Genomic DNA, 14,957 nt, shown 5'->3' with positions numbered 1-14,957 from the left:
AAGCAGCAGAAGCCTCAGAGCTGTTTTTGATAGAGGAAACTGATGGCAGGTATTGCTTTCCTTCCCCTCTCTTGGCCTGCAGATACATTCAAGCAGCAGAGTCCTGAAGGACTGGGCAGCAGGCCGAGCTTGCAGAAGCCTCTAGGCTTTACCTAGGATTTTAGAGAACAGGATTTGTGAGAAAACCCACATTGTTCCAGGCAGCTGCACACGCTAAGGACTATGAGACTCTCAGGATTGACAGAACTTTTCAGTTCTTAGCTTGTGGTGCTTTGGAGGATGAGCCCATAGGCTGAGTTTGGAGAACATGGATAAGTTACTGACTTAATTGAAACCTGAGATTTGGAAGAGAAGTGTTGGCTCATCTGTCCATAGGAACTCTTGGGAGTGGTGTTAGTGTAATCTTATTTGTTGTATTGTTAGCTTCCTGAAGAGTTGCAGTTGTGGGTTGAATTGTGCAGCCCAGAGAGAAGACAAACAGCCAGGTTACTGTAAGAAAAGGACACACATCTTCACACCTACTTCTTGTGCTCATCCTTTCTGTCCTAAATTCTGTTCATGGAATATGTGATGTGAGGGTATAAGTCCAGTGGAGAAAAGTGACGATAAGTGACCCAGGCTGGGGAAACAAGTTAAGCTCAAGATGCCTTTTAACTGAGAAAGAAATGGCTGGCATGCAACCATCTAACATCTGTGTTGTCCTGTTTTTAATTCAGAAGGACAGCCACATCCTTTTCGATGCTTGAGTATTAGGGTAAAACAAGACAAGAGTGCAGAACAGGGGGGCATTGTTCAAATGTGAGCATCAGGTTGTAGTGAGGTAGAGCATCCAGGAAGACCACTGAGGGGTCCTGAGGAAGCTCAGCTTTAGAATTCCTGTGTGGCCTCAAGCAACTTCCTCTAAGACGCTCTGTCGTTCTGAGAAGGGAAGCGTTTATTGGACTCACAGAGAGGCAAGTGCTCAGCTCGTCATGTGAATTGTGCCATTGTTGAGGAACCTGTAGAGACTCCAGGAAGAGAAAGGGAAATACAGGCTGCATTGGAGAGGTCCACGTGGGAACCTTTGGAACTCTCTCTCCAAAGCCTTGGAGAAATGGAAGATGAATTAGATAATGGGAAAGTATTCTCAGTAAAGGAATTAGGAGGAGGAGAGAGAGGAGAGCTGGCTTCAATCAGTCACTCACTTAACCAATCAAAGAGTCAGTAAAGAATTGTTTGTTTGTTTTTAAAGAGAGAAGGATAAAAGAAAATTCTAGAAGGTGAGACAGCTTGCAGGGCAGGAATCTTCATGAGTGAAATGGCTACCTTGTGAAGGACTTTGAGATAGAATAGTGTGTCTATTCCATATTGTGCAGTGAGCACGTCTCCCTGCAATGAAGTGGGAATAATCTTGACCTGGAGTAAGGCCTGTAGTGAAGACTGGAGTGAGAAACTTCCAGGCTCTTTCCTAGAGAGTGAAATACTGCTTGTTTTAATCCCACTCTTAGCTGAGTATTCTGTTCTCTGTGTGTTAGTATTGACTGTATGTTCCACATGTGTTCATGAATTTAGAAGGGAAGGGGTTAAAACAATTCTGAAGACTGATAACATCTAAAGTTTGAGCACATAGAACTCACTTGTTTAGGATCGTGAAACAACTACAGACAGTGACCATCTCTGGATACATTTCTAAGAGGAGTCAGCAGGTGCAGAAATGGATAGGAAGGAGACATTACTGCTTAAGAAGGTTAGGGGAGGCAGTGTGTAAAGGTGATGGTAACTTTTGTGTTAAGTTCGGTTTCCATTTTCCTTGGTCATTGACAACCTGCTTCACAACTGAAATAGTCCTTTTATTGTCCTCCTTCTAGAACCCACTACATTTTGTCCCCATGAGACAACAGCTGAGGTGACAGGAACCCCATCCCATACTCCTACAGGTAACTATGTTCACCTTCCTGAATCCCTTGGAAGGACCAGGTACTGATAAAGCTGGTTTTTAATTGCCCACACCCTCTGCGACAAGACAAATCTAACATTGTCAGTGCTTGTAGTAACAGAGGCAGAGTTCTATTCTATCAGCAGACTAAAGAGCCCCCTTCCCTACAAGAACCTGCCTGCCAACCTAGGCTGTGTGGCTTCTTTGAGGAAAAAAATGTCAGGGAGAATCAATGTGACAGAGAATTAAGGGTTTATCAGTAGATATGTAACACAGATCCTAAGCACAGTGGTTATTAGGAAGAGAGATGAAAAGGGATCAGATGTAGTAGGGCATGCCTATGGACTTTTCCATGAAGGGGACATTAGGTTTCTTTACATTAAGTATATGTGATGTTGGTGGCTCTCAAGTTGAATCTCCGGAGTGCTAACAAGTAACATCACCCCCCAACCCTACCACTGCTATTTGTTTAGAAACAAAGCTCCAAGATTTAGTTTTACAACAATGTTATACTTAAATAATTTTATTCCATTGACCATGTTGTCATAGAGACTACTGAGGGATCTTTATTACAGTCATGAATAGGAGAGAAGGGCTAGAAATGGGAGGTTCTACATCATTTGACAAGTGTGGCTTGTTTATTGCTTACACCAACTTGGTTTAGATGCCTATCAGTAGCATAGATTGCCTCAGTAGGAATCTCAGTGTTTCTTGAGATTTCTCAACTTCATCAGAAGAATAAACAATGGAGCCACCCTCCCATTTTCCTTTACCAATTTTCCTTCTCCAAGTCTCAGGCCACTGTTAGTAGCCCATTGATTACTTCTGTCTTTCTATCCTGGTTGATTTCTGTCTCGGCTAAGTGTTGTGTGCCTTATAGAAATGTCACTCTCTTGAATTGGTTCCATTGTTTGTTCAATTAGCAATGTCACTGGTTGTTTAAATGTAAGGTTACTTTACTGTGATAAATTTTACAGCGAATTATGGCTATGAAATGTGATGAAGTACTTGAATCATATTTGCAAAGGGGTTGATCAATAGAAATGATGACAGCCGCCATTGTTACTCACAGTACCTGGGCTCTGGAAGACTAGGCACAGGATTTTGGAACATCTATGTTCATGTGCCTGTTTTACAAACCAAATCACCCAAAAGCATTACCATGCTTAATCCTTTGGGCCTTAAAACAGAGAACCCAGACTTCTGGTGTCTACACTAACCTCTCTGTCACTAATACTTCCTTCAATATAGCCAAGAATCTCTGTCTGTGCTTTATCAATCTGTGCTTGCATGGGAAATCTGTGGTCTTGCATTGTGGTCTGAATTTTTGTATTTCCATGGATTCCTTTGTTAGTGATATAATCAGTGCAGTAGATTAAGAGCTGGATGCATCTGGAAGACCAGTAAGTTAAGAGGAAGATGTTCATGCATGGTATTAGATTCTTTATAAGAGGGTTGAAGGTGCTGGTTTGCCTTTTCCTTCACTTGGGGATACACAAAAAGTACCAGCTATGAAGAAAGAACATTCAGCAGCTACACAGTCAACCATGTTGTATTCAGCTCTGGGACTCCAAGACTTTAGAACTTTGATCAATGCATTTCTTTTTTATATTTTATTCACTCTAAGCTACTTTGTTATAGCAATCTGAATGGACTAAGATGGGTTAAGTATGCCAACAGCAGCACCCAGTGACTTATAGCCCCAAGACCCTCATTCTCACTGACTCTGACCCTCCATCTCATTGTTCACACTCTGGGTGGATCCCGTACTATCTCCTCTCTTTAAACCTATAGTAGTGGCATGACTTTGCTTGATCAAATAAGGTGATACTGAACTCTGCCATCTTTCCCAGCTAGCTCTAAGCCAACAATAGTTACAAGTTTTCAGAGTGTCACATGCCTTTGTGTTTCAGAGATGGCTAATACGTCCCTGAGAAGCATCCAAAGATGATCAGGCTGTCTAGGAGTCTGCATATGCACATTTGTAACTCAATATTCTCAGGAGATTATCTGTGGTTCCCCCTATCCCATGTGACCTACCTTTGCCCAGACATTTCTGGACACTGGTTAATTTAGTTACATGCAGTCAACTCATAGAGCCCAGAAGATTAGATAATAGTGACCTCAGCTTTTGAAAGGGAAATCCTTAGTATGAACAGTTTTCAGACAGGAAAAACCAAAATGAAAATAGTTACAACAAACAAACAAACAAACAAACAAACAAGGATGCAAGAACAGCTGTCTGCCACTGTTCCCTTGTGTGATGAAGAAGGAAAGGGAAGTGGGGGATCAATCTATGTAATACCTTACCCTGTTCAAAGAAGCAGTTTCCAGAGTGGAGGAAACACTGGAGCAACTGTGTTCCTGGTGTTGTTGAGACTTTGGCATTTTGGTTTATTATTTGTTATTGAGGCTCCTGGGCTAAGTTCTTACTGTGCCCATATCAACCCTCTGTTGGTGTACATTTTGGAAAATGCAAGAAAATTAAGATCGAAAGGGATTTGGGTAACCATATGGCCCACTACCTGCCTTTATAGCCATGTCAGCCAGGAATCTTTTTTTTTTTTTTAAGATTTATGTATTTATTATATGTAAGTACACTGTAGCTGTCTTCAGACACTCCAGAAGAGGGTGCCAGATCTCATTACAGATGGTTGTGAGCCACCATGTGGTTGCTGGAAATTGAACTCAGGACCTTTGGAAGAGCAGTCAGTGCTCTTAACTGCTGAGCCATCTCTCCAGCCCATCAGTCAGGAATCTTATAAACTATCTCATTGCATTCTTTCATGGGAATTTATGTCACTGCTAAATTGAGGAAACTCTATAATTCTTTGGTGACACAAACCTTTCAATTTATCCACCAATACAACATACATTTCTTTTGACAAGTTGTTGAACATTTCTCATTAAAGATATGATATTGTTAAAGTGAACTCCACTGTATATGCCTCCTCCCCACTGCTCCTTCTTCACATAACAATAATAACATCCACCTGTGTTTTCCAACACTGTTGAATATTCAAGCATGCATTTCCCCCTAAGTGCTTCTGTCAGGACCTTGAGGAGGAAGGAAGGTCACTTTGTAATGCATGTGATCAGCATTGAATTCAAATTTTGTTTGATTAACCTCACCTTACTGAGTCACTTACTCTGATGCCTCCAAGGGCTTACTTAAGGGCCTGAGTGGCAAACAGAGCCTAGGCTGTAGATGTTGCCTAAACCTAGTCATTGCCTTTGGGTGCTTGGAAGGGCTCTGCCAATGAGTAAAATATAAATACTGGAATGTAGGAAGGGTGGAGGGCTAGGAGTCATCCAAATGGCAAGGCCAGCTTTGGCAGTTGTTAGGGACTCCCACAGACCTGCAGTATTTCCACTCATTGTGTGGGTGCTGGGAGGGGCAGGGTTGCCAACAGAGTTGTCTGTCATTTGCAAAAACTAGAAATATATAATCATCTGATATTGGCTTCATCTGTAAATGCAGTTAAAGGATTACTTGTTAGAATGTTATAACCCTTACATGTGCTAGGTACTCAGTGGAAAGAGGATGCTGTATTTCATTCATAGACACACAGAAACAATGAAACCAATGTATTTCTTTTTACAAAATAGACTTCAAAAATAGTTTGAATATCTGAATGTTCAAAATTTGATGCTCAGTGACTTTCCTGACATATTAAGTCCTAATCCTCACAATGTGTAAAACACATTGGCCTTGTGGATATTATTTACAGATATAGTAAAAAGAAAAACCATATTTTATATTTGTAATTGATTTTCCTTTTTTGTTGAGCAGACTGGAATGGCACTGTGACATCCTCAGGAGATACCTGGAATAATCACACTGTAAGTTTATTCCTCCCTAAGTTATTAGCCATGTTCATTTGTATATCTTTCAAGAATCAATTTGTATTTAAAGATTTTTTTTTGTCTGTAAAATGTGTTCACATATATTTGAATAAAAAAGAAGAAAAGAAAGAGTCAAATATAATGGTATATTCTTTATTCATAGGATTCAGGAAGTTAATACAAGATCAGAAGTTTAAGGACAACTTTGACCAATAGGCAACTTGGGACATAGTGAGACCTATCTCAAAACCTATAGATAAATATATTAATAAATATATAAAATAAAAAATTAAAATGAAGAAATGATGCTTACAAAGAATGTTTGAATTAAGAAAGTTCATCTAGAGACCTCTAATATTGTTTTTCTCCTCACTGACCACTCTCCACAGTGTCCTCTGATGATGTTTTTCCCATAAACAAAACACCACATATGGTATTAAAGTCTTAGATTCTTAGATTTGTGTGATTTTCCCTAGACTTTCTCTATACCAAGCCTGAGAACAATCTAAGGCACTCCAGTTCAGAGTTCTTGCCAGAGTTCTATCTCTACTGAAAGGGTAGATAAATTTACCAGTGGTGTGTTTTCCTCTTGTCTCCAGGAACAAACAATGTTTGTTTTAATATGGTCTAAGTAGCACAGGAGAAATGGGGGTAGAGGTAAGAAAAGAGCCAGATATGGAGTTGTGAGGAATATTTAACTATTGAAAATAGCAGAGCCCTTTCTGGGATGTGGAAGGCCTTGGGTTTGAGCTGCCAGAACCCATACAACAACAACAACAACATAAACCATTCAAGGTGAAATAGGAATATCTATATAGGACTGATGACTGTATGCCTTACCTATGGACAGTCAGAACATAACAAGTAGATGCTAACAGTAAGATCCTTATGTTTGTGTTTTGAGACAGGATCTCATCTAGTCCAACTGATCTTGAACTTACTACATAGCTGAGGATGACCCTGAACTCCTGATTGTGCTGTCTCTATCTTCCAAGTACTGAAATCATTGGTGTGGATGCTACCATAACTGTCCCCTTCTTTGAGATATCACCTTATTTAGTAGCTCAGGCTGGCCTGGAACTCATAATCTTCCTGCCTCAGCCTATTGAGTGCAGGGTTAGTAGGCTTGTGTCACTTCATCTAGCCTGACTCTGAAAAATGTAATGACTTACTTGACATTAGCACCCAGTGGTCTGGCAGATAGGGGAGAATCCATGTATGCTGGTTAAATATCAGAAACCATTATGCCAATGTTGCTAAGGGACCAGACTATGTGTGATTTGGTGTAAAACTAAACAGCCCTGCAGACTGAGGTGGTTCTTGCCCTCAGTCACTAGTGAAGCAGGTATGGTTAGTAATGAGGGGAAACAATTTAGAGTTAAGGTCAAAACAAGTAATAGAAGAATCTGGACTCCGAGATGTGAAACTGTCACTTGGTGCATTGAAAACGATGCACAGCAGCACACAGCACTGTTTTCAGATGTTTGTTTAGGGCTCTGAGACAGAATCCCATAGATCAACTTCCTGGCCTCTATCTCATGAAACATTGAAGGAAATTCGTGAAGATGAATGAGAAAGGATAGGCTTTGCTGCCATTAGGAATCAGGAAAATGTTATGAAGTAGATAGATGTTCATGTGGGCATGGTGACAGGGCTGTGATCCCAGCAGGTGTCGCAGGAGGATCAGAGGTTCAACATCATTGTCACCTAGTGAGTTCCAGAGCAGCCTATGATGCAGAAGACCCTGACAGAATAATGAACAAACCTTGTTTTCTTCTATATTCCCTGGGGTATTTGCCATGAATCACCTGAGAGTACCTTACCCAAGAACTCCACTGAGCATGTCATTTGTAGCTGTAGAGACAGAGCTCACAGACCTTAGCTAATGTGTTCATGGTCTCACTGACTAAGCAGAGGAGCTGGGGTTGTGATCCAGAGATGAGGCTCATATATGGGCAAAGACCTGATCTCATGGTTTGCTTCCTGCAGTTAAATCCATGCCTCAGGGTCTGCTTATTGCTAGTAGATCAGTCCTGAGCTATGACAGGGCCTATGCTGATGTCCTGTCTGTCTTGTGCTTATTCCAGTAGGTAGTGGTCCCTGGTCACCTGCAAGAGGAAGAGATTCTGCATTTGTGTCTGATCACATGCTGTTAATCAGACTGCAGCTATGAGTATAGGCTTTTTAGTTTTTTAATTTTAGGAAGTTATTAAATATAATTCTATCATTTCCTCCTTTCTTCTCCTGGTCCAAACCTTTCCATATAACACCCTCACTTTCTTTTTGATTCGTGATCTCTATTTCTTTAATTGTTGGTATGTGTGTATATAAATACATATTGCATTGTATATAAATTATATACTACATATGTTCCTAAAGTCATAGCTATAAGTTGCTCAGTCTGAATAATGTTATTTGTGTGTATATGTCTTCAAGATTATCATTTGGTCTTGGAAATCTATAAAGATGTGTAACGTTGAATTGCATTCTGGGATGAAAGACCAGGGCCAGCAGATGAGCACACTGAGAATAAGTAGAGTTAGAGATGAATTATTTATTTCTCTTTTATTATAATAAGATGATGCATTGATGGAATATTCCACTGCCTATTAAAGCAGACATAACTGGATACATGATATATCAATGTACATTAAGCACATAGTTAGAACTGTGACTGGGGTGTACACACATGGACACCTTGAGCAACATAGAACACCTTCCCATCTTCTTTGAAGACACTTTGAATTCTCTTGTCTCCAAGTCCCACTAATCATTATTACCACTTCAGATCTTTGGGTCTTGCTCCATATTCTGGACCAGCCGCAGGCCAGTGAGGATGAAGGTCTAGGATTAAGGTCTATCTTGTGTTTTCTGTTCCTCTCCCTTGGTGTCCCTTTGGTTTGTATTGCTTATTTATTACTACTGTTATTTTATTTATTGTTTCCTTAGGAAGCAATCCTTCCAGGGAAGCCGCAGAAAAACCCTACTAAGGGCTTCTATGTTGGCATCTGCATCGCAGCCCTGCTGCTACTGCTCCTTGTGAGCACCGTGGCTATCACCAGTAAGTAATTTCATGACTGTCCCCAGGGAAGGAGAGCCAGGGTTCTCAGTCCTTCTGACTGCCTTTAAGCAAGTGTACATGCCACAGGGGTTTTGAGTTCCCATGCTCAGATCTAAGACACTTAGTAAGCCATCACTCCCTCAGGGATGTGTCTATACCTACAAGCAGTGCAGATGATTTCTGGTACTGGGTGAGTGCTCAGTATCTTGAATAATTGCTACTCTGTCTCCAAAGGTCCCTCTTCTGTAAAACTCGCAGACTTTAAATATCAGTGACAATTTTTTTTTCAGTTAACTCCAGTTTTTGTTTTGTTTGTTTTTAATTTTTCATGCTTTTTTTTTGTTTTGCTTTTAGTTTTTTATATAAGTTGATCTCATGTAGGCCAGGGTGGCACTGAAATTATTAGGTAGCTAAGAATATCCTTCACTCCCAGCACTCCCAGCACTCGGGAGGCAGGGGCAGGAGGATATCTGAGTTTGAGGCCAGCCTGGTCTACAGAGTGAGTTCCAGGACAGCCAGGGCTACACAGAGAAACCCTGTCTTGAAAAACCAAAAAAAAAAAAAAAAAAAAAAAAAAAAAAGAATATCCTTCATCTGAATGTGCCTGCCTCCACCTTCCAAGTTTTAGAGTCACAGGAATAAGCTGCAGTGCTAGGCAACACTGCTCCTTCTTAACCTCCTCGTTTGTATTTCAGTTAGTGCAGTCAAAAGGGAAATATTATTTATATTTTCTATAAAAAAATCAAATACTATGGCATGAGAGATTTTGTATAGGCTTGAAATTTTTTTGTATTTTTTTATTATATATTTTCTTTATTTACATTTCAAATGCTATCCACAAAGTCCCCTATACACTCCCCCCCCACTCCCCTACCCACCCACTCCCACATCTTGGCCCTTGCATTCCTCTGTACTGGGGCATATAAAGTTTGCAAGACCAAGGGGCCTCTCTTCCCAATGATGGCTGACTAGGCCATCTTCTGCTACATATGCAGCTAGAGACACGAGCTCTCGGGGTACTGGGTAGTTCATATTGTTGTTCCACCTATAGGGTTGCAGACCCCTTCCTAGGCTTGAGATTTTAAGGCTAGCTTAAGAGCTATGATGAGTTCTCGCCCTTCTTACCCTTGGGATCCAGTTTCTTTCCCATGATGATGGTATTGAATGTTTTGGAACATGTTTAGTAGAAGAGAAAGTATCAGTGTTGGGAAAGTCACATGAGTAACACTGGGGCAGACTACTTGCAGATGGCACACAGGCCTACATAGCCCTTTCTAGGAGGGTTTGTGCAATTGCATGAGATATTCCAGTTTGCGTAATTCAGACACTGTGTAACACTTCATTGACTTGTTGAGATGCCGCACGTGAGCTCATTACTGACTTGTTTCTCACAACTGAGCAAAAATGGGAAATAAGAATATGCCTATCCGATTTCAAGATGTATTCTTCTAATTACTTAAAACATGTTTATTCAAAATGATTATTTAAGGCGGCATGTGGCTATAATCGCAACATTCTACAAGTCTGAAGCTAGCCTGAGATATCTATCAGATAGTGTCTAATAGGGAGAATTACTTAGAAATTGGGTAAAATGCCACAAATGTGTTCCCTTCCCTAGTCAAAGATTGCTTATTCTCCCCTCAAGGACTTGTTCTCTAGCAGCCCATTAGAAAAACCTACACTTCTCTGTTTTGTTCTGTGAACAATAATTTACAATGTCCACCTAGAAACTTAGGCTAGGTGGGTGAGTATACCAAACAATGAATAAGAAGATCTTTCCTGTACAGCACAGAAAGGAATTAGCCAATGTTACCAGGGAGTGAATCAGTTAAAAACAGAAACAACATCTTTGATTGGAAGAAAATATGATGAGAGTTTCTGATGACATGTTCAATTCTCTTTTCAACTTCTCTTATCACACCCTGCCCCAATTTAGGGTACATACTTATGAAAAGGAAGTCAGCATTTCTAAGGTAAGCTGGCATGGACTGTGCATTTTTGAACTAACAGTCTTGAAATGTTCCCTCTCTGCTCTCTATTGCAAGTAACGTATTCTTCACTGATGGATTGATTCCTTGCATTGTTGGTTACTTTGAGATAGGGTCTTACTACGGTGGCCCAGACTGACCTGAAACTTGCCTTTGTAGACAAACTGGAACTCACAATCCTCCTGTCTCAGATTCTATAAGCCTGGGATTACATCTGTGTTTCTTAATGCTTAGCTCCCATTGTATACCTTCAATCCCAAAATGTAGTTTAAGGGGTCCCTTTCTTGTTATCCTCACTTCTCAGAAATATTTTCCTACATTTGTATTTGTCTGCATTTATGGTGGGACAGGAACAGAAAACCCCTCAAGATTAGAATTAGAATTCAAATCTCTTATAGACAGATGCTGAATTGTAGGGTTTGCCTCCTGGTGCTGGTATTTAATGAGTAGCTTTGATCCACTCCTGTTTTATTCAGTTTTCTTTCACTGAGACCTACAAGATTAAAAACTGATAAAGTATATAACAAAGCACAAAAACTAGTAGACAGGTCCTTTCAGGCAAGTAAGGTAGGGATGACAGGGTTAAGTGGTCCACAGTTTGAGGGAGCCCTAAGGGAGCAGAAGATTTAGCAGAAGATAATTCCTGAGGCGGTGAGGAGTGGTGTGGAATTGTGGCATGGCCAGTGTTTCCTCAGCTCCAGGCCAGGCCCCGTCACTCACTACACTAGTGTCTGCCTTATAGGTTCTTCAGTTTACTGTAATTGAGATGATCTTTCAGTCATCTCCAGTATAAGTCCTCTGTGTCTCCTCTTGGTCACATGGCTTCCCTCCCTGGTATCAAGCCTCCTAGTTTCCTTCACTGGGCTAAATATTGGCTGTACATAGGGCCATTTCTTTCAGTCAAAATCCATGTCCTTCAGGCTGCCATCCATAGCCTCACCTGTGTCTCTGTCAATCACACAATACATCCATAGACTGTGTCTTGAACAGTGTGAACCCGTCATGAGTGCCTCATATAGTTAGCTTTTGTTAAGTTCCAGTCATACCTTCCCTTCACAGTAATAAACCTTTAAGGTCAAATGGCTCTAAGTCTCATCTTACAGGTTAGAAAACAGGTTCACAAATGGGAAGGAACATTCGAGTCCTCAACCTCAGGAGCCCATGCTTAGAAGTCTAAGTGCTAAATGAAATATAATATAAATCGAACTAATTGCTTCTGAAAATGGACAGGAAATAAATCTCATAGTTGAAAGAAAACATCATTTTAGTCCGTAAGTTTTGTTCCTGTATTGGTAAGGTATCTTTTAAAAATATTTAATTTAGATGTATTATTTGTATATGTGAGAGATAGATAGGAGTAGGGATAGTCAGGGAGGTAGAGGTGGGGCAGGGAGAGGACAGGCATGGGGTGTGAGGTATACATGCATGGAGACCATAGGAAAGCAGTGAGCAACCTCTGCTTCCCCTGTTTGTGCAACGAGGATGCTTAACTGCTGAGTCATCAATTCAGCCCTAATGTGGACTTGTTAATCACTTCATTTAAAAGAAAATAGTGGAGAGTTATAGGATAGCCAGGGCAACCTAGAGAGACATTGACAAAACCAAGTGAATAAATAAATACAATAAAATATAAAATAAATAAATATCAAGAAAGAAACCCAGGAAGCCAAACTAAGCACTCTTTAACACATTCAGGGGCTTCCTCAGTTGTATCTATCACACTGACTCCTGAGTGTCTTGACCTTGCACTGTCTCTCTACATATGTGACTGTCCCAGGCAGAGTGAAGCTGGATCGATCCTTTTCCTTATAATTCTCAGCACAGGTGTCCCTTATGTGGCCGACTAGAGACCTTCATTTTGGGTCTACATTTCAGTAGGAGAGAAGACCACTGTGTAAAAATGACAAAACTCTACTAGGTCATAACATCACTGACAGTTAAAGCTAGTCTCTTGTCTTCTCTGATTTGCTCTTCCAGGAGTTCCATATGCCCAGATATCAGCGCACGTGCCTACGCTGATTAACAGGGAGAGTGACTGAGCTCTCCAAGCGAAGCCCCTCCCATAGCTGTCAGGATGGGCCAGCCACCAACACTAGCAGTCCTCTCCCCAAATTAATTTCTTTCGGTTCCATAGGTGATGTTTTTGCTCACATGATGTAAACAAATGTGTGTCATACAAGTAGTCATACAAGTAGTTTTTGTCATTATGGCACAGACACCAGTTCCCAGGAAAAAAATGACAGCTTCTCAGTTTTAAGTGTGTTTCTACTTTATACTTAACGTTAGAGGATGTAGATGCGATGCAGGTTTCAAATCCCTCTCTTTAAAAAAAAAATCAACCTTGTATTGTTTCATGCATGGTGTGGGGTGTGTGTGTGTGTGTGTGTGGGGGGGTGATGGCACCTGTGGAGGTCAGAGGACAACACTGTGGCGCTGATTCGTTCCTTATTCCTTTTCGTGAGCTTCAGGGTTATCAGGTCACCAAGCCCTCCTAACCCTTACTAAAGGTTTACAGCCCGATTCTTAGCACAGCCTCAAAATGCACATCTTGATTGGGTACCTTGGTTTCCTAGTAGTTATCTGTCTCTTTAGACCTTCCACTTCACTTTCACATTCTATTACATGAGTAATTTGAAGGATTCCAATATGAGCTGTTTTTTTGAAATAATTCTTAGTTAGTCTGATACTTATTAAACAAACTTTTCTATGACTTAATACCAAGGCCCTGGGTGGTACTGTTTGCTGTTATAGTTTTTGTGCGTGGGGCTCCTGGAGTCCTGAGTATATATCATAAATGTTCTGCTCAGATCAGACATTAAAGATGACCTCTTGTTCTTTCAACATCTCTCCCTCTCTCTTTCTCTCTCTGCAGCGTGGTTGCCTTCCGTGTCTCTAAGATTGAAGCTTTGCAGAACGCAGCGGTTGTGCATTCCCGAGCTGAAGACAACATCTACATTGTTGAAGATAGACCTTGAGGGGCAGGATGAGTACCAGTGGCCCTCTGAGGGACCTTCTGCCTGAGATTTATAGAGACTGTCACTGATGTCATTGAGTCACACCCATTACAGCTCCAAGGCGATTTTCTGTGTTGGTTCTTCCAGCTGCAGCGGAGAGGGTAACCCTCTACTGTGTATACTCAAAATTCAGGTTAACATCATCCTAATTTTTGTATCAGCACCACCTCAGTGTCTCTGCTCACTACAGAGATTTTCTCATTCATGAACGTTTTACAAGTTTGTGTTTCCCTTAGTAAGTGTAATCATTGGTAATACAAGAATTCTATCTTGGTTACTAAAACCATTACTAAGAGAGGGATAGGAATTAAAATTTGGTGGGAGGGGCCTCCTGAATTTAGAAGCACTTGATTGTGTTTTATCTACTTTCTTGTAATTTGAAATGTTACTTCTACCCTTCCCAATGGGTAAAATCATGGGAGCATGGTGCCCTCATAGATAAATAGAAGAGAGTCTATTGCTGCCAATATAGATGGTTATGCTTTCTCAAGCTCTGAAAATATGACACATTTATTATGAGGTTGATCTTAGGATAAGGATAGGTGTTTTATGTTAGGAGAGGTTATCATGATGAATATGGACCAGCAGACAGCAGTAGAGGAAAATAATGAACCAAGGGATTGAGTTCATTAGTGCTAATTCCATTCCACTCCTGTCTTTATGCTCCTAAACTTACCTACTGACTCTGAATTAGGTGCTAGGAGGAGACAATGCAGACATGATAGGGGAAGGAGCGCCTGCAGGACACAGGCTCTCTGCTGAGAGAAGTCCTATTTGCAGGTGTGATAGAGTTTGGGACAATCACTGAGTTGTAAATTTCTAATTGTCTTCAGGCCATATTTATATTTAAATTTATTTCAGAAAGACATAGCCTCTTCCCCAATGGGTCAGTTTGTCAAAATCAATAAAGTATTTTGTTTTGCTAAGAATTAACAAAGACTGTTGCAATTTGATTGTTGAAAAGAGCACATTGGCTAGAATGTGTTAATGTCTATTTCAGTCTGAGTGGCTCCTGACACCAGGTCAGAGACATTCATCCCATGGCAGCCAAGGAGAGCAGGGGGGTGGCTCTTGGTCCATATTCTCAGTGCTGCTCTATAGAGTTCTAGGAAATGAATATGTGTAGGGTTTGA

At 40.8% G+C, this 14,957-nt stretch overlaps 1 protein-coding gene across 2 annotated transcripts in view; it reads left to right on the top strand.

The window, feature by feature from the left end:
* Positions 1-14,745, top strand: part of LOC110305786 (hepatitis A virus cellular receptor 1 homolog) — a 32,356-nt gene extending 17,611 nt beyond the window's left edge. For both annotated transcript variants that reach the window (XM_021177901.3, XM_029483853.2), the window contains exons 5-9: positions 1,848-1,916; positions 5,709-5,758; positions 8,711-8,822; positions 10,759-10,795; positions 13,683-14,745. In XM_021177901.3, the coding sequence (XP_021033560.1) occupies positions 1,848-1,916; positions 5,709-5,758; positions 8,711-8,822; positions 10,759-10,795; positions 13,683-13,785 (371 nt within the window). In that variant the 3' untranslated portion in view covers positions 13,786-14,745. The remainder of the gene's footprint in view (positions 1-1,847; positions 1,917-5,708; positions 5,759-8,710; positions 8,823-10,758; positions 10,796-13,682) is intronic.
* Positions 14,746-14,957: the final 212 nt, after the last annotated feature.

The sequence above is a fragment of the Mus caroli genome, unplaced genomic scaffold (assembly GCF_978045245.1).
Source record: "Mus caroli unplaced genomic scaffold, Mus_caroli_1 scaffold_13, whole genome shotgun sequence".
NCBI lineage: Eukaryota > Metazoa > Chordata > Mammalia > Rodentia > Muridae > Mus > Mus caroli.
This window is presented reverse-complemented; position numbering and strand designations above follow the sequence as displayed.